Source organism: Gossypium raimondii, chromosome 7, assembly GCF_025698545.1.
Source record: "Gossypium raimondii isolate GPD5lz chromosome 7, ASM2569854v1, whole genome shotgun sequence".
Taxonomy (NCBI): domain Eukaryota; kingdom Viridiplantae; phylum Streptophyta; class Magnoliopsida; order Malvales; family Malvaceae; genus Gossypium; species Gossypium raimondii.
Window position 1 is genome coordinate 49,376,427 of NC_068571.1, and position 27,285 is coordinate 49,403,711.

At 35.4% G+C, this 27,285-nt stretch overlaps 4 protein-coding genes across 5 annotated transcripts; 3 read left to right on the top strand and 1 right to left on the bottom strand.

The window, feature by feature from the left end:
• Nucleotides 1-643: 643 nt before the first annotated feature.
• LOC105779848 (probable clathrin assembly protein At4g32285) lies at nt 644-3,254 on the top strand. Of its 2 annotated transcripts, none has more exons than XM_012604000.2 (2): nt 644-924; nt 1,104-3,254. In XM_012604000.2, exon 2 carries the CDS (start codon nt 1,203-1,205, stop codon nt 3,102-3,104), a length of 1,902 nt encoding a protein of 633 aa, XP_012459454.1. In that variant the 5' UTR covers nt 644-924; nt 1,104-1,202; the 3' UTR covers nt 3,105-3,254. The 2 variants fall into 2 exon arrangements, with proteins under 2 accessions (XP_012459454.1, XP_012459292.1); XM_012603838.2 differs by having other exon boundaries at nt 1,157-3,254.
• A 435-nt stretch (nt 3,255-3,689) lies between these two features.
• Nucleotides 3,690-6,752, top strand: LOC105779763 (actin-related protein 6). Its single transcript, XM_012603720.2, has 8 exons — nt 3,690-4,633; nt 4,889-5,108; nt 5,195-5,258; nt 5,557-5,641; nt 5,746-5,796; nt 5,890-5,952; nt 6,035-6,182; nt 6,299-6,752. Exons 1-7 carry the CDS (start codon nt 3,939-3,941, stop codon nt 6,162-6,164), a joined length of 1,308 nt encoding a protein of 435 aa, XP_012459174.1. The 5' UTR covers nt 3,690-3,938; the 3' UTR covers nt 6,165-6,182; nt 6,299-6,752.
• A 110-nt stretch (nt 6,753-6,862) lies between these two features.
• On the bottom strand, nt 6,863-20,999 carry LOC105779645 (uncharacterized). Its single transcript, XM_012603532.2, has 20 exons — nt 19,757-20,999; nt 18,679-19,153; nt 17,315-17,402; nt 17,046-17,227; nt 16,761-16,897; nt 15,862-15,928; nt 14,109-14,277; nt 13,905-14,019; nt 13,044-13,119; nt 12,769-12,951; nt 11,602-11,762; nt 11,147-11,252; nt 10,520-10,724; nt 10,135-10,421; nt 9,885-10,006; nt 8,755-8,899; nt 8,551-8,643; nt 7,946-8,019; nt 7,616-7,669; nt 6,863-7,536 (listed from the first exon to the last, which is right to left on the bottom strand). The coding sequence occupies exons 1-20, from the start codon at nt 20,731-20,733 to the stop codon at nt 7,248-7,250; spliced, it is 4,005 nt and encodes a 1,334-aa protein (XP_012458986.1). The 5' UTR covers nt 20,734-20,999; the 3' UTR covers nt 6,863-7,247.
• A 1,433-nt stretch (nt 21,000-22,432) lies between these two features.
• On the top strand, nt 22,433-26,847 carry LOC105779572 (protein LURP-one-related 5). The gene is made up of 2 exons (XM_012603415.2): nt 22,433-22,726; nt 26,304-26,847. The coding sequence occupies exons 1-2, from the start codon at nt 22,493-22,495 to the stop codon at nt 26,727-26,729; spliced, it is 660 nt and encodes a 219-aa protein (XP_012458869.1). The 5' UTR covers nt 22,433-22,492; the 3' UTR covers nt 26,730-26,847.
• Nucleotides 26,848-27,285: the final 438 nt, after the last annotated feature.

A 27,285-nucleotide genomic window follows, 5' to 3' on the forward strand; every position in this document is an offset into this window, starting at 1 on the left:
AAGACACTCAAACTCATATCAATTGAACTAATACTCAATCGATAAAAAATTTTAAGCAAAGAAGACGTATATATATATATTTTTATGAAAAGAGTATTAATAAAATATCATTAAAGTCAATAAATGAAATATTAACATTTGAATGTAAAATTCTAGAATGAGGTTGACATTTATTTTTATTGATTTTGAAAATTTCTTATTCTAAGAAACATCATTATAAGGAATATTGTTGATTTGGTCTTTTCAAACAATTTATCTTTTTATTTTATTTTTCAACTTAAAAATTTCGATAAACGACTTAAAAAAAAGCATGTCATTTATCCTCAATAATTTTTTAAGAATAAATTAATTTAAAATTAGATAATTTATTATTTCAAAAAATTACTTTTAATTTTATTTATAAAGCTAAAAGAAAATATTTTTTGATATTTTATTTCGTTTTAAAACATATGACTTACCATTACATCTAACAACTTAATGGATCTAATAATATATATAAATTTAAAAAAAAATTGATTTAAATTTTTAAATAGTCATCCTAAAAAGTAACTATTTCTTCTAAAAACAAATATTATATATTATTTAAGATTTAAGATTTAAAAATAAAAATTTAATTATATTAATAGATGGAGGCATCTCGCCGTCCATTACGCGCTTTCGCAAATCTTTGCCCGCTCCTTCTCTCTCTCTCTGCTTTTGAGTGTAACACACACAGCTATAGAAATGGAGACAATCACGAAACTTTAATAGATTCTTCACTCCCAATTCATCTCTGCACTAAAAAAAAAAAAAGAGAGTAAATTTATACAGTCACCGTTAAGTCTTTTGGGTCCGCTCTCCACCTTCTGTTACGGACACCATCTCCGCCGTGAAATTCTTCATAGATCTTCTCCTACCTTTTGGAATCTAACAAAGTCTTGAAAGGTAAACGCAGATAAACCCCCATTTTCATTTTCAATTTCGTTTTTGGATCAAGATTCTATATTAGAAGAAAAAAAAGGGACCCGATTTTAGTTTTTTTTGTTAAGTTTCGATTTTCAAGGATAAAAAAGTTTATGATTTCTTTATCAAAAAGAACAAGCCAGTTTCAGTTTATATTGCAGACGTTTCGTTTTGGAGCATAAAGATTTGATCGTTCTTTCTTTCTTTATATAAGATACATAAAAAATTTAGATTAGAAAGGAAAGCAGGGTGTTTTCCTAATGGCGCCAAGCACAATCCGTAAAGCGATCGGGGCTGTGAAGGATCAGACGAGTATAAGCATAGCCAAAGTGGCGGGGAACATAGCGCCGGAACTGGAAGTTTTGGTGGTGAAAGCCACAAGCCATGATGAAGATCCGGCTGATGAGAAGTATTTCCGGGAGATCATAAGCCTCACATCATATGCTAGGGGTTATATTAGTGCTTGTATAGCTACGGTGTCGAAAAGATTGCGTAAAACCCATGATTGGATTGTGGCACTTAAGTCTTTGATGCTTGTTCATAGGCTTTTGGTTGATGGGAACCCTTGTTTTGAAGAGGAGATTGTGTATGCAACTAGGAGAGGAATGAGGGTTTTGAATATGTCTGATTTTAGGGATGAGGCGCATTCGAATTCGTGGGATCATGCTGGTTTTGTTAGGTTTTATGCTATGTATCTGGATGAGAAGGTTGAATTTTCGGTGTTTGAGAAGAAGAAGAGAGATGGGGAGGACAAGTTTGCTGAGAGAGATGAGCGGAATAGGCGTGAGTATGGTGAATTTAGGGATGATTATGACCGAGAAACTGATAGGAGATCGAGGTCTTACGGTGATTTGAATGATTCTTTAAGAAAAGATGGTAGGAAAGAGGGAACACCAATGAGGGAAATGAGGCCAGAGAGGGTTGTAGGGAGGCTGCATCAGTTGTTGAGGATTCTTGATAGAGTGTTGGGTTGTAGGCCAGCCGGTATGGCGAAAGATAGCAGGTTGGTTCTTGTTGCATTTTATCAAATTTTGAAGGAGAGTTTCGGGCTTTATGTCGAGATATGTGAAGCATTAGGGATTTTGTTGGATAGGTTTACTGAGATGGAGTACGTGGATTGTGTTAAGGGTTTTGATGCTTATGTTAGCGCTGCAAAGATGATTGATGAGCTTGTTGGGTTTTATGGTTGGTGTAAGGACGTTGGAATTGCTAGGTCATCCGAGTATCCCGAAGTGCAGAGAATTACAGATAAGCTTTTGGGTACACTTGATGGATTTTTGAAGGAAATGGCCAATGGCCAGAAGAGTCTGGAGAGTCTCAGGGAAGAGAAACCACCGGTTAAGGAGGAGCCTGAAACAAACATGAATGAAATAAAGGCTCTTCCTGCACCTGAGAATTATAACCCACCTCCTCCACCACCTGAACCTGAACAACCTAAGACTGTCCCACCGCAGGTTACAGAGGACCTTGTGAATCTAAGGGACGATGCGGTTTCAGCTGATGAGCAAGGGAACAAATTGGCGTTGGCTTTATTCTCTGGACCACCCACCTCAAATGCTAATGGTTCGTGGGAAGCATTTCCTTCAGATGGAGAGCCAGAGGTGACTTCTGCATGGCAAACACCAGCTGCTGAGCCTGGTAAAGCGGATTGGGAATTGGTGTTGGTTGAGTCAGCTAGTAATTTATCGAAGCAGAAAGCTGGATTAGCAGGTGGTTTTGATCCGTTGTTACTGAATGGCATGTATGATCAGGGGGCGGTGAGGCAGCATGTGAGCTCCAGACAGCTAAGTGGTGGGAGTGCAAGTAGTGTTGCGATGCCTGGCCCTGGCAAGGCCGCTACTCAAGTGCTGGCTTTGCCTGCCCCGGATGGCACAGTGCAGCCAGTAGGACAGCAGGATCCTTTTGCCGCATCGCTTACAGTGCCACCGCCTTCGTATGTGCAGATAGCGGACATGGAGCAGAAGCAGCAGCTACTGGTACAGGAGCAACAGCTATGGAATCAATACGGAAGGGATGGAATGCAAGGGCAATCAAGTTTGGCCAAGATCACAGCAAGTTCCGTCTACTATGGTGCTGCTGCACAACCGGTAATGATGCCGTATGGGATGCCACAAGTGAATGGCATGGGGCAGGCAGGAGGGTACTATTATCCGCCCTACTAAAATACACATTGTAATCATGGTTCAACATTATAACAATCACATCAACCATCTTCGTTGATGTATTTTGGAATTATATAATATTCTTGCATTGGAGTTTACATGTATTTACAGCTATAAACTATGCAGTGCAAGTATCATGTTTTCCTTTTATTTTTGTCTAAACATCACAGAGAAATGAGATGAATCATGTAAACATGATATGATGTGAAAAATCATATTTATTATTATTTTATTATTATTGATTAAATCATAACTAGGGTGACAAATTTTTATTTATCAAATTTTCCGTTTTGTTGACTATATTGATAATTTATTTTATTTTAAGTAAAATTTTTACTCAAGGTTTTTGATGAAAACCATTTATTTATTTTAAATAGAAGGATAATTTCACCATTTTTAAATTAATTTTTTTATCATTTTAGTTAAAATAATAATTCTTTAATTATTATTAAATTAAATTATAAATTTTCAATTTCAAAGAATTAGGTCGTAAATCCTTGTATTTTCAAAAGTTTAAAATTCAATTCTTATATATATTTTTAGGAAATTAGTGCCTATACTTTTATTTCAACGCCATTTTTCAAGAAATTAAAATTAAAATTTGTAAAAGATAGGGTTTGATTCAGGAAGAATAAATCTGGGAAATGAAGTTAAATTATTATTATTATGAATGATAAGTAAGTAAATTTGTTGCTTTTATATGATGATTGCTGATGATGAAGTGAAGGGTAGCAGAAGAGCAGCAGCGGCCATTTCCTTAAACGTTAAACCTCTCTTAAGAACCCCAACGCCACCTGAATCCAGCATTTGTCCCCATCTCCACCAATCCCCCGAATGTCAAACGTTGTCGTACTGGACAACGGTGGCGGCTTCATTAAAGCCGGCCAAGGAGGTGAACGCAATCCCGCCGTCGTCATCCCCAACTGCCTCTACCGCCCCCTTACCTCCAAGAAGTTCCTCCACCCCACCACCACCTTCTCCTCCTCCCCCGATGACCTAACCTCCGCCGCCATTCGCCGCCCCATCGACCGCGGCTACCTAATCAACCCCGATCTCCAACGCGACATCTGGTCCCACCTCTTCACCTCCCTCCTCCACGTCACCCCTTCCTCTTCTTCCCTCCTCTTAACCGAACCTCTCTTTTCCCTCCCTTCCATCCAACGCTCCACCGACGAGCTCGTCTTCGAAGACTTCGGCTTCAGCTCTCTCGTCGTCGCCGATTCCCCTTCCCTCGTCCACCTCTACGAGACCAGCTGCCGTCCATGTGGCCTGGTTTCCGAGGCCCAGTGTAGTTTGGTGGTGGATTGCGGCTTCTCTTTCACGCAAGCGGCGCCTGTATTTCAGAACATCACCTTGAATTATGGAGTGAAGAGAATTGATTTGGGTGGGAAAGCTTTGACTAATTATCTCAAGGAGTTGGTTTCCTATCGGGCCATTAATGTCATGGACGAGACTCTTCTAATGGACGATGTTAAAGAGAAGCTTTGCTTTGTTTCTCTTGATGTTGAAAGAGATCTCCAGTTTGCCAGGTATATACCCAAGTTAGTATTATTGCTTACAATGTGCGCTTTATAACACTGGATAATGAAAAGCAATGTGTTCTGCGATTTTGAAATGATGTTGAAAATCTTTATGAATGTACTTTAATGTCTTGCCTGATGGTGATGGTGTTGTTCATGGTAAGGGTTATTATTGTTTGCTTGCAATGTGTGCTTTAAAACACTGCAAATAAATAAGCAATTTGTTCTGCTGCTATTTTGAAATGGTGTAGACCGTTTTTACAGGAAACATGGAAAGGACAATCTTTTTAGATGTACTTATGTCTTGCCTGATGGTGTTACTCACACAAAGGGTTATGTTAAAGACCCTGAAGCAGCAAAGAGGCATCTTGCATTGACCGATGGGGCCTCTTCTTCAGAAGCTATAGAAACAAAGAATGAAACAGATCAGTTGGGAGTTATGGATAAAACGGCAGAGAGGAAGAGAGTTGATTTAACTAAAAATGTAGTGTTTTTCTTTCTTATTAAGTGGATGATTTTGCCCGTTCATTTCAAGTGATATTCAAAGTATTGTCTTGTTGCCTGGTACAGGAGTTTGACTTAACAAACGAGCGGTTTCTTGTTCCTGAGATGATCTTCCAACCTGCAGATTTGGGTGTGTATCATATTCTTTCTTTTTGATAACTGTGAACATTAATTAGGGTTTTCCAGTTTATATGGGAGCCAATTTAGGGATGTTCTAGTAGTTATTTGGGGTTCGGAGGCAGAAGTTTGGAATTTAGCATTAGAACCCATAGTCTGGTTTGTTAGAGCATGGGATATAGAATAAAGCATTTGAGAAGATGTGTTTGATTAAATTACCAATGATGTAAGAAATGGGAACGTTGTTCCATTTTTTTGCCTAATACTTCAATAACCATAAAGTGACTAGGTAATCCGTCTCTTCTTTTCAGGAATGAATGAGGCTGGACTAGCGGAATGCATTGTTAGAGCTGTCAATGCCTGCCATCCTTATCTTCATCCTGTACTTTACCAAAGGTGGTTTAATGTTCTTTCAATTACATTTCTATAAAAGCATCTGAAATTCTCAATTTTGATTTGCTCATGCCACTTACAAGTGTTCAAATCTCGTGCTTGAACAGCATAATATTGACCGGTGGGAGCACATTGTTTCCTAGATTTGTTAAGAGACTGTAAGCTCAATCACTTCCCTGATTGGCCTGTATTAATATCATCTTTGAGGGACCACTTTGATTTATTCCCATATTTTTATGCTAAAAACTCAGAGAAAAGGATCTCCGCCCTCTTGTCCCAGATGACTACCAAGTCAACATAACAACACAAGAAGAGTAAACTCTCACCTTCTAATATGTTTTACGTCTTTGAAAGCTATATCTTCCCATTTGGTAAATTCTTTGGGAATGTTGACAGTCCAATCCTAGGTGTGTGGCGAGGGGGTTCACTTCTAGCATCCAGTCCTGACTATGAATTAATGCGTGTGACTAAGGCAGAGTATGAGGAGCTTGGATCTGCACGATGTCGGAGGAGATTCTTTCGTTGAATTCTCAAGATCTTGAAGGTATTTTGTCTCTACTAGATCTAAATGGCATCTGTATCTGGCATATAGGCTTATAGATTTGGTCAGTTTTTTTGTTTTTTTTTGTTTTATATAAATTTTGAGCCAAATCATGTCAGTTTATTGATACACGAGGGGGGATGTTGCTGGGTATCAAGTGCTCTTTCAATGCTGAACATCATTCTTAAATGAAAAGCTTTGGCGGCAGACCCATGTTGTAAGAAACTTGAGCATTTTTGTCATGCTCGCTCATCAAATGGTGAATTTGCTATAATATGGCTCCTAGAATGTTGTTCCTTGTGGAGCAAGTATCTTGGAGATGAAGTTAAGCCGCCATTCCATTACTCTGGTAGAGAAGCTACCTGACTGAACCTACTCATGAGAGGGAAATGACGTGTATTAGTCGCAATCTGTCTTCAAGTTGCGCAGCACGCTACTCGAAAGTGCCCACCCATGTATGATTAATTAGGTACGAGGTTTTTTTGCCATATCTCAAAAACAATTTCGCTGTTGCGTTCGCATCAATCATCCATATTTCTTCATGAAAATATATTACCATATCCATTCCTGATATTCCCACTTTTTGCTGAAAGCTTTTCTTACCATGCTTTATGATTTCCGCTTGCTAACGAAATGAACTAATTCCCACTGGTTAAGCGGAAATCAAAGGAGAAACGATAAAATTGATCAAATATGCGAGATGTATATTTTTATCTTAGTGAAAATGCCACGATGAGCAACTAACAATCAAAGAATGAGTCAAACAAATGTCTTCTATGGCCAATAAATCTCACCCCCACTCCCGGGGGATGGAAGTTTTGTACAATATTCAGCTTACAACATATTTGACGGTTTCTACAACAGCCAGCTTCATCGGTATTCAACACCATAGATACTGCTTCCAAAACAAATTGGCATGCCATCTCTGAGTGCCAGATTGGGATACAAGGAAAATTCTTTGGGGCATACGAGACTAAGAGATGAACATTCTGCTTGCCTCAGGAGGTATGTTCTTTTCCAACAAAATACCCCACGCCATGTTTCGAAACTACTTCGGCCTACCCTGGTTCAATCTGAAAATGGTTGAGCGTCCATGCATAGGTGCACCAATTTCCTTTGATACTCCCCAAAATATTCACCAACTGCAATTACATCATCATTTCCTGGGCTTAGACCAGGCAAGTCAACCACTGAATCATTGGTTTCATCCTCTGAACCTCCTAAATTAGTGATAAATTGCTTGTGAATTTCACGGCAAGCCAGTATGAACATAGCAGCTGTATCTGGCTGTTGTGCCTCTCGGAGGGCTGCCAAAGCCTCCTGGATTGCCCCAGCGGCAACAAATAAAATAAGAGCCCTGCATCCAACCACACGCATCTTCAGCTTTAGAATGCAAATTAGGCATTGGACAAGAACAATAAGAAAAACAGTTGTACCTCCAAATGTTGTGCTCAGCATGAAGGACATGCTCTGCCCACCTTTGCAACACCCTGCAATAACAACAATGTTAAATAAAGGCAACCCCTCTGTTTAAGAATACCAAGGAAGATATCAAATTGATACATGGGATCAAAATTTCATCGACTTGGAATCAAAATGGCAGATGGGCATATTACAGGAACGGAAGGCATATGGTTAAACCATCACAGGCAAATTTCAGCATATCTATGGAATTAAAACAGAGTAATCCTAATTCTAGGAATTTTAAATGCCAGAGAAATCCAAAATGTCCTCCCTGAAGGCAAAAAAAACCAGAAAGAAATAACCTTGCATAATCAGATCCCTTTAAATGCGCAGCAGCTAAAGTAGCAGCATCAGTCCAGTACCCAGCATCTTGCAGCTGCATATGGTTAAAATAACCATCAGTCAAAGTCGTACAACAAGAATTAAGCATGATATGTAGCTGCTCTATGAAATGCTAAGAAATAATGACACTTAAGGGCTCTACTTAAAAGGATAAACATGATCTTGTGGAGCTTGCTTATGAAGTGCTTATCAAGCTTGTTAGTGGAAGCTAAATGAGCAAAGTTCACATAAATTCAAACTCGTACTTATTTATTCCATGAGCCTGGATTTGTCAGTCATCCATGTTTTATGAGCTTGATAACCCACCAGAAATGCACAAATCAAACTCAATCATGAGCTCACATACATACCCTAGCCACTACAAGCTTCAAATATAGACATAAATAGGTAAATGCATACCTACATATATATAAGATCATGGATAACAAAAATATACAACAAAAAAATCCTAGAGATTCTGTTATACACAAAACAAGAAAAGAAACAACCATTGGGTTGGATTTTTATTTTCAAGGTTTGTCAAGAAAACTGAAAAAAGGATTTCTTTAACAGAACCAAACCAAACCTGTGAACAAGCTTCCTGATACCTCCCAACAGCACAGAGCAGATGAGTGCCAGATAGTGATCGATCAGTTCTGACCATGTTTGCAGCAACGACCTATATCATCATAGAGCAGTGAATAACACCCAAAATAGACGGGCATTATTATTAAACCTAGACAATCACATGTTTTAATCAAGAAAGAGAGAAAACAAAGTTAGCCCTCACCTTAACTGCCAGCTCAAGAAGAGATCTTGACACTGCAGAAGAAAGAGCAACAGCACGTAGAGCATTTGGGTAGAAGTAAGGACTCTCTGGAGAAGTAGAAAGCAATAAACTGACAGCACCTTCCAAGTTTCCAATTGTGATTAGCCTGCGCATGCCAAATACAAAGTATAATTACCAGCATGGAAAACACAGAAAAGAACACAAACTTGGCCTAGCGAACAGTACTTTTCAAATGAGCTTATGATTCAACTGCTCCCTCCCTCCAACAATGCAGTACAAATAGCAGTTCCACAAACAAGATATTCTAGGCCATACCAAGCTAAAATCCTAAACAAGAACAGTAGTTCTTATGTCAAGTAAATTTCCCATGGTCTGATGCTGATAATTTTTAGAATCTTCAAACTACAGCACCATAATTTGAAATCACATCATGCATGCCATGGGGAGCATTGGAGGAAAGATTGGACAGCTTACTTTTCAGATTAATCTAGATTTAGATTAACTCAATTCTATTTAGAAAGAAACTAAGAAGAAAATTATAATTACTCGAAAAGAAGACAACAGTTCAATAGAAATAATTGATCAAGACTGGAAAATCTAGGCAACTTCTCTTCCACAAATTTTATAAACTTCAAGCAGTCTTTCCATACATCTAAAGAGTTCCAAAAATCTTATGTATTCATAACATAGAAAGTATAATTAAAGAAAATTAAAAGATAAAACACACCGTCCAAAAATTGCTTTTGAGAAACTAAGGCTCCATATTGTTGGTGCCAAGGCACTTTTTTTTTTCCATTTGCTTTTTACATTTTTCAACTATTGTTGATAAGCAAAATTGAAAGAAAAAAAAGGAATGTAGTTAAAGCAAAATAATAACATAATCAAATGAATAAACAACTCAATTGCATCACAAAACTAAGTTTTTAACATAACCATCCCATATAAAAATTACAATAATACATTTATCTGAAACAAATTTTCGCTGTTTCTTCTGGAAGCAAAAGAAGTTGCAAAAGTAACAAGGTTCAACATAAATAAAAATAGATTCCGAACTTCTACATTGAGAAAGACACTGCAGCAATTTCATCATTCAACTAATTAACAATAGCAACAAAATAACATAAACTCACTCATGCACATGGTTCTGAATTGCCTCCTCTCCTTCCAATTTCTCATGCCAAGGGATACGCTCATTAGCACTTTCCCATAAGTCTTCTTGCTCAAAAGCCATTAACCTAAGTTGACCTTGAGTCTGCTAACCAGAAAATGTCTTGCCATCAAAAGTTTTAAATCACAAGAGATATACAAGACCAACCTAAATAGAACATCTCACCCTTTCAATTATTTTATTAGGACTGTTAAAAACCACTAGAAACTTACCAATGCATCCCTTTGCCCAGTTTCTGATGTTGATTTCTCCTTTGATGTAATTCTACTAAGTAGAGATCTGTCATCAAGATCAGAATTTGGCACTGAAATAGGTGCTTTCTGTGGGGACTTATTTATTAATTTATTCATCAAGTGGTTAATAGCACGAGGCAATTGCAACCAGAAAAGTGCTTCTGAGACCTCACCAAATGTAGCAGCAGCAAAGGCAAACCTTGCAGCACAACCCTTATTGACTATGGTAGCATACAATCTAGCCCTTTCATCATCGAGTATGCAACCTTGTGCAGTGAAACAATGGAAAAGCACAAGGATAAGGAAAATTAATAAAATGTTTAAGTAGTAGAATTGGAACACTAGATAGGTTATTAAAGCCTACCTTCCTTACGGTAAGGTTCTAATACTTTTAGGAGCAATTCTGGGACTACAGAATCACCAACAGATGGTAATTCAATCAGGTAACTGCGAAGGTCTTCTGAAGATGAAGCCATTCCTGGAACGAGATGGGGCCTCTTATCTATAGTTGTACCAGTAGTATTAAACCAAGAGGGTTTTACACCCAATTGTAATATCATCCGTAGTGCCTGTAATGACATGAAATATTGGGTCAATTGTAAGTAACTCTTTGAACAGTCATTTAACCTTTGAGATAGCAAACAAATAAAATGAAGTTTCATGGAAAGTAGAACAAGGCCAGTAGGCCCATTTCAAAATACATTCCTCAATCCATTCAGGATTGTGACACCAACTCCGATGCATCACCATTAACAATTTTGTTTAAGGCCATTTTTTTTCTTTTCAATTTAACACTTAACGCAATAGTGTTCCATCAATCCATCTACTTTTAAAGAAACGTGAAATGTTGTACATGTCTCTGCTAAATGCAAATGATCTGTTAGCATCATGTGTTAGAAGGAACCTTCAGTAGTTGGCGCTTGTATAAAATAAAACAGTAATATGGAATTATAGGTTACTAAGCCAAAATGAATAGGCAGAACATTGTTACCAGAGCATGGGGTGTAGGAAGTAATACAGGACAACATAAAGGCATCGGTCGAAATCTCTCTTTTATATTTCTTGGCAGTGCCCCAGGGACCATTTTCTTGTCATTTCTGCATTTGCACAAGTGAGGTTAATAAAGTACAAAATATATCAACTTCATATGAATCATATTTTAACTAGCAGTATTGTCCATTTCATTTCAAAACTACACACTGATTGTTTAACCTAACCAGTCCCTCTCTCCTTGCTAGCCACTCCAGACCTATCTCAGCTATCATTCTAATAAAGCAACCAAAAAGTCCATTCTACCAGCTCCAACCAAATTTTAACAAAAACTAATAATAATTACACTAACTTATGCTAACAAAAAATAGAGATTTCTATTTGAAACCACTCATATAGAGACTATCTACAAAGGGAAAAAAACCTTGAGAACTAAGAAGAAATTGTGGCACATACATGTTCACCTCAATAAGCCGAAAGCTACTATCAGCTCCTGCCATGCATAAAACCAACGGATCATTCTTGTTGGTCCGCAAGTGCAACCAATCCAATTCCAATACCAGGGTTCCAGGAAATTGAGGTTGTAAAAGAGAATTGGCCAATGGGTCTGGTGAATCCTGCAAATACCAAATACTATATATTATGCTCAAATCTAGAAATATCCTTCAAAAGGTCCATTGGGGCGAAAAAGAACCATTTATTCTAACTCAAACTTCTATAAGTTCACATAACATGTACCATTCAAGGTCTCAATCAGAAAGAATCTAGCAATAAAAACCACATAATGAGGCTTCAATCCTCTAGTGTATAATTTGAATATGAGTTTAGAAAGGATAAAATGCCCAAGTGTGAAAACAGGTCCAAATTGGAAAGAATGTCCAGCAAAAAACCACAGAATAGGGTTGAAACCCTCTAGTGCATAATTTTAAGTATAAGGGCACATTTGTTATAAGGGAAAGCATTCACTTTCCTTGGCATTTAATAGGCGGAATCTGATCCTCACGTTTGGTAAACTGAAGAGTGCCCAACAATCTTGGGAATCTAACTCTCATTTTTGGAAATACTTTCCTTTAAACATAGAACATGATTCCTATCAGAGGTGGAAATGTAACTTTCCCATGTAGTTGAAAAGTTAAAAATTAGCTTTGAGAATCAAAATTACCACATCCCTACTAGAGTATTTAGTGAACCAAACAAGCCAATGTAACTTTCTCAATTTAGTCAGCACATTCCTATGTAAAGCAAACAATGTAATGTTACTTTTTGAGAAATCACATCCTATCACAATCATGACATTGGAAAGCACCAAAAAACCTCCAATGTAGAAGGATGCAATAAGTAGTAACAAGCGCAAAAATGAACTTGCTTTCTAAATTTATCTTCCAATTTATGAAGGCACAGACCAAAGGAAGTTCACAAATAAAACATGTGAATGTAGAAAATAAAATATGGTAGTCCCATCTCAATTCTCAGGGGGAAACAATCCAACTTTCTAATGACTAAGAAAACACTCCAGAAACCTTTAAACACAAAATATGCATCAATTATTAAGTATAGCAAGATAATAGTAGCAGATAGATAAATGGAAGGCAGAAAATTTGAAAAATGCATTTTCACACTTACAAGATCAAACACCGAAAATGTATTGTCATTAAATAGTACAGCAACCCGCCCCCGACTACGGTCTCCAGCAACAACAGGAGAGAATTTTATTCTTCGAACTCCTTCTCTGTAAGTGTTGAAAGAGGAAGACTGGCCAGTAGTGACATCCCACCACCTTATGTTACCTGACCTGTCCCCCATGACCTGATAAATTAATGATATCAGTGAAGACAACAATCTTCAAGGCAACAAGATAACATACCAACTGGATGCAATAATTTAAATATGATACATACAACATGAGGCAAGCGGTAGGCCATGGCTGTAATCAATCCATCAGATGAAACAAATGATGAAGAAGGCCATTTTGGTCTGGAAGACAAGCAAAAATCCTTCTTAGTGCAAGCAAAAAGGGAAAGGAAATGTGACTATATGCTATGAAAAATGTAGAATATAGAAAGAGAATACAAGTAATATGTGATCAGAAATAAACCAAAATGCCTATGGACTAAAAATTAGATTTTTTCTGTACAAAAAATATAAGGAAAACTTACGCAAAAAATAAATAAATAAAATGCAGAAAATAGAAGTCCCCCCGTTTTTGTCCCTAAGTACTTCATGACAAACTTGATGAGAAGGTAATCATTTTTCATTCAACACAATATTGGATTTCTGCTTCCATGTTATGGACATTACCGAAAATATAACACATAACAAGTTACAAGATTGTTTGTCAACAAGTTTAGGTTCCAAGACAACATCTTTAAGAACCTGATTTGGCATTGCAACAATGGCAACAGGATGCATGTGTTAGGTGCATATTAATAGTGCTAAATCTACAGCCACATACAAATTTGTCAAGCTCCAAAACTGTTGTTGATTTGAGGTCCCATCACCAAAATATTATCACTTCACAGCTCAAGAAAGTTGTGGCTCATAGAAAAGTCAATGTCCACAGTAGCTAACACATTAAAAGTGAATTCTATATGTTCAAGACTACCACAGGGACTCAAATTCATGGAGTACAGATGTAAAGGCAAACACAAAACAAATGGCTCACATGTAAACCAAAATAAAGAAGATTACACATTTTCTAGTAGCATCTAGGTTCAACCTGATTCTATTACATTATATTAAGCATTTACAACAAATTATACCTGAAGTCTCGGATCCTCCGGCCATGAACCTCAAAGACTCCGAGTGCACCATTAACTAAGGCAAATGCAAAACTCTCAGAAATCTCATCTTGCAAATTGTCAGAGTTCCCTGCTTCTGCATTTAGAAGTTACAGTTATTATAAGATAACCATTTGGGCAAGACAGAGGTCTTTGTAATAAGTGATGCCAAGTATAATATCCCACTTGAATCCGATGAAGATGCAATTGTGGATGAGGTTGCCACTTCTGGTGCCACAGCTTTATTATCTTTATGGGATAATGACGATTCCCTCGAAGGACCTTTTTGCACTGGTCTGGGAACTGTTGGAAGAGTCCATTCCATTACCGTGAATGGAAGAGCTAATGATCTAAGCTACATGGAAGTATAGAGAATAATAATTATCCAAATTAAAATATTAGACAGTAAATCAAGAAGAAATTTAGGACAGATGTCATATTGATTTATACAAGTTTTAGAATAAAACTAAGAATAAAGACAAATCAATGACAGAGAAACAAGCGCTGAATTTGCCTAACGTAAATATATATTATATCAAGGAAAGTGAAATATGAAGACAATATAATTCAGCATGAAACCTTCCATAACGAAAACTCAAGGGAAAAAATCATTAGTGGACCAGGGAACTCAAAAGGAAAAAGTAAAAGGAACTAACAATATACCCAAGATATTATTTCGGAAATTAGAAAGTCTTACCAATGAAAGGAGCAATTAACACATTCGGAACAATGGCAACCCGAAAAACTGCTGAAGTGATCGTGGAGCTGTGAAACTCCAAAATTACTATTGAGTTTCATTATGAGCGATGCAAAAATGAGTATTTTGGTTTTCTATGAATTCCTATAAGTTTTGCAAGTCAAAGATTTCAGGAGGCACTAATTCCGGTGGTCAGTTATGTACTTAATGGCACAACTGCAAACAATACCTAAACATTCTAATGCTAATTTATAGAACTTGATTTTCTCTTGAACAGAGAGATAAACAATATTTTGCTTCTCATATGAAGACACTAGTATCTGCAAATGAATCAAATTTCATCTCTTTGGCCTTGCTTATGTAAGCTCAAGCAATGCATGCGCTCAAAATTCCACCAAAGAGCTATAAAATGAGAAAAAACGTCATTTTTCCTTCTACACTAATAGAAACATCGCAAATGACACTATTATGACAAATATAATCAGGTTCTTTCTATCTCGGGATATTCTGCATATTTTAAAGCAAAGCCATGTTTTTCAATGGAGTGCTGGTTGCTGGAAGGACTCAAACAAAAGCATTGCGAACAGCAATTTTGTATTAAGATGAATGATTTCTGAAATTTGAATATCATTATTACTTACACGTTTGGTTACCACATCCTTCAGTGTGACTATATCATCTAAGGTTTATTAATAATGTCTCAAGTAGGGGAAAGAAAAAGAAAACATAATAGAGAGATAAGGGGAAATGAAGACAGGAATTTGAGGTAGAATAGAAGAAACATGAATAACTCATAAACTCTTAAGTCACTCAAAAAAAAAAAAGCACATCAAAGTATTATGGACATCGGACATAAAATCCTAATATAAATGCAAAATTCCTACTTCCTAGTTAAAAATAAACCCTAACTAAAACCTTGAGGTGATTCTCACTCAATAAGCCTCCAAGAACCATGACAATCTTTCTATCTTCACTCTTGCAACTTTATTTCTGCAACAGCACCAATACAACCATTTGAGAAGCCTAATGAAATACTAGACAGACAAATGAGGGAAGGCTAGTGAACATCAACCAACAAAATGTTTAACCCTTTACTAAGATTATCAGAAGCCAGTCATCAAGTCAAAATATCTCAATTCTTCACGTAGAAAGGTTTATAGTGAAAAGAACAAGCTTACTGTTAGCAACCATTATCAGAAATACTGCAAGCCAGAAGAAGAGGAAGTTAAGCATCACACTCACCATAATTGGATTTTTTGTCATAGCCCAAACCTCAACAGGTGCATCACGAAATAAAATCAGAAGATACCTGAAAAAGTTAAAAATAACAAGATATTACCACATGCCAGAAATCAGACAGCTAGTTAGACAAAGAAGGGAGCAGAATTAGAAAAACATCAGAAAAAGTCAGCCATATTCAGAACATATAAAGGGTTATAATTATCACATTATTGACAACCTCTAACTATGAATAAAAATTGCAATTTCCAGAAACCAGGTCATTACATATTCCTTTACAAGAAATAAGAATCAAGGGAACCAGCAGGAAGAGATGATCCGCCATCTAACAGACAAGAATGCATATCACATATTTTCCGAGATACCTTGGCTACCACGATAATTAATCACCAACCCAAACCGAGGGCCTCCATTCTCTATCTCCAGGGTTTGGTGTTATGAAGCATATGCTAAAATTTTCTATTAGCCTTCAAGACCAACCTTGTGTGCAACTGCAGTTTCATTTTCCTTCTACAGATTAATTTTGACAACACAAGTCTAGGGTTTCTAATCAATATATATCACCATTGCAGTAAATACTGGCTGCATTGACTATTTCTAAGCTGATAATAATAATTATTAAATAACAACATACACAAATGGCAACACACGATAAAAACATGAAATATGGCAGTACAGCATCCATGTTACAGCATCTCTGCTTCCTCCTTTCCTTTACTTTTTGTAATACATGTTTACACTTGTAAGAGTAGCACACTTCTTATGCATCATAATATGTGGAAACAATCTAAAGTTGTCATATTGAAGGAGCAATTTTTGCATGAAGGGAAGTATGTATCAATTTAAAGGATGCTGCCAAATGAATGCATTGAGTAATCAAAACGAGAATTTAGAAGGAAAACCTTCCAGATGAAGAAGTCCTTAAAGCTCTTATAGGTGCACGTTCTGGCTTTTGTAAGACCCGAAAAGTTCTGTTAAGCCCACTTCTTAGACAAGTCACAACAAGTCTGTTAATGTAGCCTCCAGTTTTCTCATTCACCTAAGTCCATAGAAGTACTACTAAGGATTAAACTGTCGAACAAAGCAATGATATTAAACAAAGGAAAGGAAGATATGCAGAGAAAGAAGAAATGAAGCTAACTATGATGCAAATGACAGATATAGTCCTTGGAAACTTGATACACTACCTGTGTGTATGAAAACGAAACCAGTCTTGAATTACCAAGCCATCGTAAGCCCCTCACCATACTATTATGAACCGAAAAACTGGATGCAACAGCGTTGGTAGAGACATCAATGACATCAATTGTCCCACTTTGACTACCCAAAGCAACTAGTGGAACTGTTATTGCAGGATTATCTCCCCCACCTTTGCAGAATATAGTGTGATTAATAAACTTGTAAAAGTTTCACAGAAATGGAAATTCAGCAGGTAGATTGAGAAGGTGGAACTAACGAGACATAGTAGCTGTTAAAGAAGGAGATGGTACTGCCAGCATGGTCACCGTTGAAGAAAGAACCTGAAGCTGTCCAACTAAGCTAATCTGCACTAATGATTTGGCATATAAGTACGCATGAATAACCGAAAGAACTTGTACCAAGGCAAAATAAAAGGAAGTTGTTCAGAAATAATAAATGCTTTTCATTTCATTCTCAAAAACAACAAGGAGAAAATTATAAGCTTACAGGGCACCTAAACCATTCTTGATAAAGAAGAGAAACTCAATGACTGTTGTACCAAAATAAAATAATGCAGTTATGTCAACAAAGGCTTGGCAGACAAAGAAACCCATTATTTATTTAAAGATCACAAAAAGTAAAATATCTGGCAAGTAATAAGCTTGTTGATCAAATTACACTTCTTCCATTTCCAATGGATTCCATATATATCTTCCATACAGTTCAAATATGCAGTAGTTACTCTGATCTCATGGCATCATTTTCCAAGCTTAACCTTTGACCAAGCATAAAAAAGTAAGTTTGATTTTTCTCTCAATTTGACAGTTAGGTATGCTGCAGCAGCAAGTGAATAAGCATTTCAATGACGCTCTATAATAAATAAAATTCCAAAACGCTGTTTGGGCCAGAAGAGTACCATAATTAACATCATGTTCTTTTCTGATACAAAGTTCAACATGGCATCTGGCCAGTATTTTGAATCCCAGCTCAGCCAATTAATTTATGTTAAGATCACTTAATTTTATTGCACTTGCTGTCAATTCCAAGCAAAAATATGTTATAAAGCTAAAAGCTCAATGACCCAGCAAAAATTGGTCAAGTCTATACATGCCAAGGGCACTAGAAACAACACCCGAGAAAGTTTGTATCACAAACCCTTCAGCACAAAATGCATTTTAGCCTGGCAATTCCCTAATCTACCACTTATTCATAGTAAGCCATTCCTAAATCATAAATTGCATCGTTAACAGAAGAGATTTGGGTTATCATACAAGAAAGAAGAAAATATTTCCAAATGCAATAACAACTCTTCCTTTACCAAAGCCGTAATATCATGTCAAAAGTGGACTGAGTCTTCATATAATTGTATGATAGGAAAAGGAAGATATGCAATGTTAATATCTCCTATGTGTATATGTGTGGAGAGAAAGTAAAGTCATGACTTATAAGTGCAACTTCATAGATGGGAGGGCAGGTCAAGGAGCCAGCTAAAGGGGGAAAGAGAACAAAATGTTTCAAAGTTTCCCTTTGTTCAACTGATAAAACTACAGTCATCACATCAGCAAGAACTGAGGAACATTCAACAAGAAAAAGGAATATTTTGGCATGCCAGTTAGAAAGTTAAAGAATTTATTTGCAAACCTTAAATGTCACATCTGCAAAGCCAAAAGTAGAGTTTGGTAGCTGAGTTCGGCTACCATTTATGTTGTCCAGCTGCCTGCTGCCTTCTGCAGCAAGTCCATCCTTAGTAGACACTATGGTGGTGGTATTTGTTGAATCAAGAGATACATTAGCAATATTTCCGGAAATTCCAGCATCCTTCTGCATAACTCCATTCCCTTCAGCAGTCAAGATCCAGCTCCATAGTTTGCCATCGTCAGAGATGGAAAACAAACGTGTCTTAGCAACAAGAAGAGTATCATCACAAAATTCAAAAGGATTATCAGAATCCACATCAGATGCACCATTTGATGAATCTGAATAAAGCTTGCTAATATTATGAAGCGTTGACTCTGATTGGCTGACAAGGACTGCAAGAACTGATGGTGACGGGACAGGTGAGCCAAGGGATGGCATCAACTCCTCCATTGTGCACATTACATGTACCTGTTCTCCTCTGTAATAATAACACCCAAATGAGAGCATCCTTTTAAATGCAGAAATTTGGAAAGTTGAATATCATTAACTACATTAAAGAAAACCACAAAACAAAAATATTTATAGGTTATAAGAGATAAATATGAAAATATGGTCTGATGCTTCAACTTGCTGTGACAACAAGGTATCACCTAGGAAAAGAATTCAACAGCTTTAATTGGTTGCAGATATGATTCTATCTTTACAAGAAGATAAACTAATAAATAGCTTTGTATGACTGAACCGGTGGATGTATAGTTCCCAATCACAATTTGATAAAAACCATATCATACTTCAACCAATGAGAACATTCATAACTAAATGATTTTATGTGCAGGAAGCCGAGAATCTCTTATTATATCATAAATCAAAAGGATATTTCAAAGTCTTTCCAAGTACTTTACATTGCCTAGTCTCCAATTCAAAACCTTCTGCGTCTGTTTTCCTAATTTTGTTACATAACATTTATGATTCCTTGAATACCCAAAGTGATGTGCACTGTAGGAGCTTATTTAATCGTATCAAGTTAAATTTGAATGAGGCCAGATATTGCAGGAATAAGATAGAAATAGAAAATGCTTACTCTTTCCTTCGCCAGATGCTGATCTTCCCATCAAGGTGGGCACAATAAACCAACTCCTGATTTGGATCAGGCAATACATCAAGAAACTTGGCGCACCCGCGCGGCAATGGGGCAGAGAAAAGCGTTGTTTCATATTTCAAATCGAAAACCACCAGCTCCCTAGGAAACGTCACGTAAATGACGTTTTTCCAAAGCGGAGAAAACGCCAAACGCACCGCATATAGCGGGAAAACAGCTGAAGCAGGAGAAGAAGAAGTTCCTCCAGCAGCAGCGGCAGCATCCTTTTCAAGCTTAAGTAACTCGGTACAATCAGTTCGAATCTGGAGTTCTTTGAGGGCAACATCATCATCTTTTTCTCCCAAAACTTTGATCGAAAGAAGAAACCCTTTGAGTCCAACTATACACAAATGGCGGGAGTCGAAAGGATCACGGCGGATACAGGATAGATATTCGGGTGAAGCGTCGTATTTGAAGATGCATCGAGAAGAGGAAGTGTTGTAAAGGGAAAAATAAGAAGGGCCAGAGATAGAAGCAAGGTGGAAAGAATCGGAGCGGGCCTGTACCCAACAAAGGTCTTGGATACCGGATTTAGAGGAAGGATCGGGAGGATCAATGGAGAGGATGAGAGAACGGAGGCGGAAATCGAGGAGAGCAATACGGCCGTGGCGGTCGGCGGCGGCTAGGATGAGATGCGAAGAGGAAGGTTCTGTAGAGAGAAGGTCCCGACCAAGAGGGAGCGGGGTCCACCGTACGGAAGTGACGAAAGGGGAGAGAGAAGAGGAAGAAGGAGGGAGGGGAATGGTGGCAACGAGCTGGAGGGAACGGGAGTCAACTACGGAAACGGAGGAGCCGGAGGCGAATGCTAGGAGACCGGAGGGATTTAGATCAGCAGATCCGAAGTTGTTGCGACTGGGTGGGCCTGGTAGTGTGCAATCCCATGACTCGTTGGGTAACGGTCGATGCGTTGGAATCGACATTTTCGGAAATTCAGCTTCGAGTGTCCTAACGTGTAGGCGATGACGGAGGAGAGGAAAGGAAAGAAATGAAAAGGTACATTACTGAATTTTTTCCATGGAAAAATGTTGACTCCAATGTCACTCCTCCGACTATATGGACCAAGAGACACTATAGCCCATATAATTTGTTTATACCAGTAGAGATTTGAAGAGTCGTGGAGGTAATTGGGAAAAAACCCCTGCGCTTCTCAGCTTGTTTGGTGTCTTTTAGGGTTGGCAATAAGATTGTAAAGTGTACGATGTGGGACAACGGAGTGTCCTATTGAATATCATCTAATTATATGAAATCAAGCTAGGAACAAAATTGTTGAATCGCATCTTGGCATGCTTAATATATGAAGGAAACCAGTCAACTTCGAAGAAAGCAATGAACAATCATGATGTTGAATAAGTATAGGATGGGACTATGAATGTGATTATACATCCCTTTTTAAAAGCTTAAACTATGAATGAAGTTACACCATCTATTTTCCTTTCCAAATATATATATTCAATTTACAAACAAACATGTTTACACATAATTAATAACTTTTGAAAGAGGCAATGTTAATTATTAATTACATTTTTTAAAGGCCTATATGAAATTAAGGATAGTCAAAAGTTGATTTAAAATTTTTATGCAAGTTAATTATTTTTAGAATAATAATATTGGGTGCAATAGTATTAGATACAGTTTTAAACTTTGGAGATGATATTTTTATAGGGATAGTTTACATAAAAATAACTTTTAAAATGATGGATTTTATGTAATTTTTTCCATTTTAGCTTTTTTTCCTTTCATTTTCATTTCCTTTTCAATTCTATATGACGATAAAAGATTGAAATTTTTTATCCTTACCAGAATTGAAGTGAATACCTGATCTTTGCCCCAAATGTGGAGGGCATTCTTGATTAAGTTTATCAAGCTCAAAAGAACATGAATAAATAATTTTCTACTTGAAGATAGTGATTTATCATTTTATGCACTGAAATATTCATTAAAGGGCAATCTTCAGGAAATAAATAAATGTAATTTCCATTGTACCTTTAGAGTTTTATGAAGCATTTATGCGCATGAAGTCGTAATTTCTTTCTTTTATTCATTTCTAGTTTTTCTTGTATCAATGTGTTTTTTTTTTTTTTTGCAAAAATTAAGATTTCGTATAGCAAGAAGACATTTATTTGGCAAGGAACATGGGGTTGCATCCTTGAGGTTTAGTGGTGGTTTTATATTGCTTAGGTTTGGGGGAGTTATGATTTTGTACATGTAGTGAGCTGCTATTTTAGCATTATGCTTCCAGCTCCAATTAGGTTTCCAAGTTGTGGATTTGGGTTTCAACACTTGGATTGTGCCGTTGATTCAAGGTAAAATATAAGGTTATGATAGATGACAAAACCATCACTGTAAATTATTTTAAGTCTTAAAGCAGGACTGGTTGCAAGTAGGAGTGGGTATCATCAAATTATTGAGTGTAGCTGCCATCGACTTGCCCTGCCCATAGGGCCCATCTCTCATAATGAGGCTGCTAACTGATGTTGATTTTGATGGTAAGCTGAAGGAATACCTGATTTGTTTACGATGGAAGTGAATTAGTGGTTGAGTTGGGATGTGAAGCAGTGGTTGATTGACCCCACAAACCATATTCCACAAAGCAACGTGAAATGAAATCTCTTTATCTATGCGACAAAACTTATAAACTTACTTCTTCTACCTGCTTTGCTTTCCTCCACAAATTTCAGGATGGGAAGAATGGTGATGGTGGATGAGAAATTCTGTTTCGAAGAAGAAACGCAGCTAACCGTGCATAAGACGTCAGTGTTTTATCGAGGAGATGGGTTTGTGGTATACAACCCAAAAGGGGAGCTGATGTTGAGGTTCGATTCTTACTACGGCCCCCATGGCCATCCACTACCCAAAGACGAGCTGGTTCTCATGGACGCCACTGGCAACTGCCTTCTCACCCTCATTCGCAAGGTCTGTCTCTTCGTTCTTTCTGCGCTTAACTATTTCCATCTTGCAAACCCCGTTTCTGGATACCCAACCTTTCAAACAAAAATAAGTTATAGGGTACTAGAACCTGAAACTTTTTTTTTCTAAATTGATACTCCAATTTATATTTTGACCAAATTACTTAATATTATTAAGGAATTTGTCATCTGAATTTATCCAAAAGTATTTAGTTAATTCATGAATTTTTCTAAAAAATTATACTTTTTTAAATTAATTTATACTTTTAAAAGATTTTTAAGTTTTTAATTTATGTTCACCACATGTCATATTGAGAGGTTGCCATATATTATTATAAGATTGGCCATCAATATCACATCGGTACAAATTAACATTGTTAATGCAGAAATACTAAACCTAGGTGATGAATATAAATATAGGTATCAAAATTTATATACCAACAATTTTAAGTAGTTTTGAATATGTTCAATAGCAATTTACATGCTAATCTCAAAATTATATTACATTATTAAGTTGCTGGTTTGAGTGAATTTAGAGGTGAAATGTTTTAGTTTTTTAAAAGAAATAAAGGTTTAATTGGCCAAGATTTTAGGGTTTGAAAAGGAATAAAAAAAGGATAAAGTTTGATTTTTTCAAGGGATAAATATTGAAATTATATATCAACTTTGATCTAACGTGTAATGTCATATATGAACTTTGGTTTTATGTGATTATATATATAAAATTTTAATTTGATTCAATTTTTAAAAATCACTAACAACATTATCAAATTAGCATCATATTACGTTGGATATTACATACATAAACAATTATATTTATCCAATATGAAAATAAATATATGTATTTGTTTCTTTAAATATGTACAATTAAATCAAAATCAAAGTTCCATTTATACATATAAACGAAAATAAAAGTTTAATGTGTATAATTACACTAAATAAAAGTTAATGTATCAAATTGCACATTAAATCAAAATCGATGTATAAATTTGATATTTATCTTAATTTTCTAATTAGAGTGTCTGCTTCACTCGGAAGTTTAAATTTATATTATATAATTTATGTATAAATGTGAAAACTATTACAAAGTTTAAAGACTAATTTGGATAAAAAATTAAATCTCGATATGAGAGTAATTGTCAAATTCAAACTCCAAATAGTGATTTAATTCTTAATCTTTTATCAAGGATGAAATCATGGATGGAATTCCTCAGTGTAATATTAGAACTTTTGAGGTTAACCCGATTAAGTATGGAATTCGTTTAAACTTTTAGAGTTAAAAAAACACCAAATCTAAAAAAAGTTTAGGCAAAAATATTAGGCTCATTTAAATTAATGGTTGGGTTCGTTTTAAAGTTTATTATATTATTTATTTATTTTTATATATTATATAAATTATATGATAAGAAAAATTAAGTATAATATTTAAATATATATTAAGTTATTCTTTTGTACAACGATGATTCAAACCCAAATTATTTTTGGGATAGATGAACACTCGACCAATATCTTGAGATTCAAATATATTAAATTGTTTAAGTTTAAAAACAGTAAAATAAAATAAAATGATAGTAAAAGATATATATATATATATATACATAATTAGTAAATATTAACAAATAATAATTTTATTTTAAAAATTAAAGTTATAGACAGTCTAAATGAGTTTAAATTAATCATTTATAAATATAAGTAGATTTGGGTAAAATTTTAACCTTATATTTTAATTTGCGTCAATTTTAAGTAACTTAATATAATATTAATATCAAACATAAACTTGACCTAACTCGATAATAGACATCTTTATTCAATATATATATGTTAATATTTTTTATCCATAACAAAGTAAGAAAAACAAACTATATTATCAGGTAGATTTTAATTATTTTCAAATAGACTATACATAAACTATACTTACGAAAATTAGGTTTATTTTAATAAGTTCAATTTAGAAGGGCTTATGGAGTTATGATATTACTATATAATTTATGCTTATTCAAGTTGGTTGGATTTAAAATATAAGTTTTAAATTTTGTTTAAATATGTCTATAATTTTAAATAGTTAATTCAAGCCTATTTTTTTAACCATAAGCGGTTTAATATATTAGTTAATATGTTATATATTATAGGTATAATATTTATGTGCTATAAATTATATAATATATAAAATAAAGTGTAAATTATATCTAGGTCACTTTGAAAAGGGTTTGTCTTATTTTAGTTATTTTAATTTGTTTTTTCAATTTAATCGCTTTAATTAAGATAATTATCTGAATTAGCCGTTGTGGTTAAAAATTTCATTAATCTATTGATGGATTGTTGACATGGTATATTAGTCAATTGAATGACACATGACAATTTTTTTTTACTTTTGGCTAAAGCCTAGGGACCTATATACAATTAATCCAAAAACACTTTCTTTTCCTTTTTTCCTTTCTCTTCTCCCTGTACCTCAGAAATGGAGCTGGCTTACATCCCTGAACAAACAAATTCAATTGAAACCCAGAATTTATCAACAGCATAAAAACTCCAACTCAACACCATTATTCAAATATGAACACAATAAAGAAAAAAGTGTTTTTATCAATGTTTGGTTTCAGTCGCAACCCAGATCAACTAATGAACAAAATCAAAATCAAACTGAAACCGAACAGATGAAGGGAAAAGAAAATTCCCATGGCACAAGATAAAAAATGAGGAGATGTTCAACTAGAAAGCTAAGGAATTTACAACAGGAGGGTAAGTAAACATAATTGCGTTCTTTTCATTTGTGTAACTGGAGCATTACCTTGAAAACTATGTACTTGCCAGAGTCAAGGATCAAACAAACATACAAGATTAGTCACATCATTTTTACTTTCTGTTCACAAATTAACACAACGAAGCCAAATGTTGAACCTCTGTCAGGCTAATGGCAGGTTTTTCTTTCTTAATCGCTAAATATAATACTAAAAAATATGGGATTTTTCTTAAGCCTTCTTTTCCTTTGATTTTGATTTTATTCATTAGTTTTTGAATAATGGTGTTGAGTTATGCTGTTGATAAATTCTGGGTGTTAATTGAATTTGTTTCTTCAGGGAAGTAATGTAAGCCAGCTCCATTTATGAGGTACAGGGAGACGAGAACGGAAAATAAGAAAGTGTTTTTGGATTAATTATATAAAGGTCCCTAGGCTTTAGTCAAAAATAACAAAAGTGTCAGGTATTGTTATTCAATTGGTAAATATGTTACATCAACAATCTGCCAGTGGATTAACAGAATTTTTAACGGCTTTTTAAAGTGACTAAATTGAAAGCAAAAATTTAGAATAATTAAAATAGGACAAACTCCTTTTTTAAAGTGACATCAAGTGTAGTTTACGCAAAAATAAAACATGTAATATTTAAAAATAGATTAAAGCGGAATAAATCGAAATCTTATAGACCATATTCGACCTATATCTTAAATGGACTTAATTCTTTTAACAAAAATTAATTTTTTAAGCCTAAAATATTACTAGGAGGTGATTCACTTAATTTGGTGATTTTGCCCCATATATTTTGAATTATAGATAATTACTGTTTTAAATGATTGTTATAAAACAGAAGCCAAGTCTCCATCAAAGGTGGGAAGGATTATTAGGCGAAAAAACAAAAAATGAAAGCCCAATTTTCTGTGTCCATCGATCATCCATCATCGGACGGTCAAATGTTGTAGTGGACGTATACGGTGATCCAAGCCAGGAGTACCATATAGATGGCTCCTATCCCCATCGTTGCTGTACAATCTACAACACTTCTTTAGAGAGCTCATCAAAGGAACCAATGGCTGAGATCAAAAGAAAAGTGGACCCCTCAACTCATGTGATGCTGGGCAAAGATGTGTTTTTGTTGTGTCTTAGGCCAGGGTTTGACAGTGCATTTGCAATGGCCTTAGTCCTCATTCTTGATCAAATGTTTGATGATGCTGATATTGATGACGATGATACCAAAGAGGATCCTACTCATGTTGCACTGGATTCTTCCTCTTAACTCGCTTTTTTACTACTTTTTTAAAATAAACTTTAATCTGATTAAGTCAAATATTAGAATTTTATTTTAGGTAAAACCTTTTACTACATCCTTTCAAGTTTTTCTAATTTTATATTAAGTATTTTGTGTAGTATTATTTAAGTACTCGAATTGGTGTCACAAGTCAACCGAGCATCAATTCAATTTAGGAAATTATGAAAATTCAATTACGTAATTAAAATAAGTTACATTATTCGAGGTTAATTTAGTCTTTTATTTAAAAAACAATAAAATTATGCATAAAACGACATTTGAACCCATACCACTAGGTTAGTAAAATTTTAAATTTATCACTCAACCAAAGCTTTATTTTAACACTCACACTTTTATTATCTCTATCAACTGTATATATTAATAATAATGTTGTTGTTGATTGAGTTAGTGTCACAAATTAACAAGACACCAACTTAAAATTGATGAAAACACCATATTAAACAATTGTATCCATTTAGTATCTTTAATCGATACATTTTGTGTTTAAACTCCGTTTTACTAACAATTTAATCTTTTTTATTAA

Excerpts from the sequence above, each read along its gene's own strand:
- LOC105779763 (XM_012603720.2), top strand. The coding sequence starts at position 3,939 with ATGTCAAACGTTGTCGTACTGGACAACGGTGGCGGCTTCATTAAAGCC. Across the intron at positions 5,259-5,556 it reads CTTCCAACCTGCAGATTTGG|GAATGAATGAGGCTGGACTA; the intron begins GTGTGTATCATA and ends TCTTCTTTTCAG. Across the intron at positions 5,642-5,745 it reads CATCCTGTACTTTACCAAAG|CATAATATTGACCGGTGGGA; the intron begins GTGGTTTAATGT and ends GTGCTTGAACAG.
- LOC105779572 (XM_012603415.2), top strand. The coding sequence starts at position 22,493 with ATGGGAAGAATGGTGATGGTGGATGAGAAATTCTGTTTCGAAGAAGAA. Across the intron at positions 22,727-26,303 it reads TTCTCACCCTCATTCGCAAG|AAGCCAAGTCTCCATCAAAG; the intron begins GTCTGTCTCTTC and ends GTTATAAAACAG.
- LOC105779645 (XM_012603532.2), bottom strand. The coding sequence starts at position 20,733 with ATGTCGATTCCAACGCATCGACCGTTACCCAACGAGTCATGGGATTGC. Across the intron at positions 14,278-15,861 it reads TGACAAAAAATCCAATTATG|CTTAGATCATTAGCTCTTCC; the intron begins GTGAGTGTGATG and ends ACTTCCATGTAG. Across the intron at positions 10,422-10,519 it reads AGAACCTTACCGTAAGGAAG|GTTGCATACTCGATGATGAA; the intron begins GTAGGCTTTAAT and ends TCACTGCACAAG.
- LOC105779848 (XM_012604000.2), top strand. The coding sequence starts at position 1,203 with ATGGCGCCAAGCACAATCCGTAAAGCGATCGGGGCTGTGAAGGATCAG.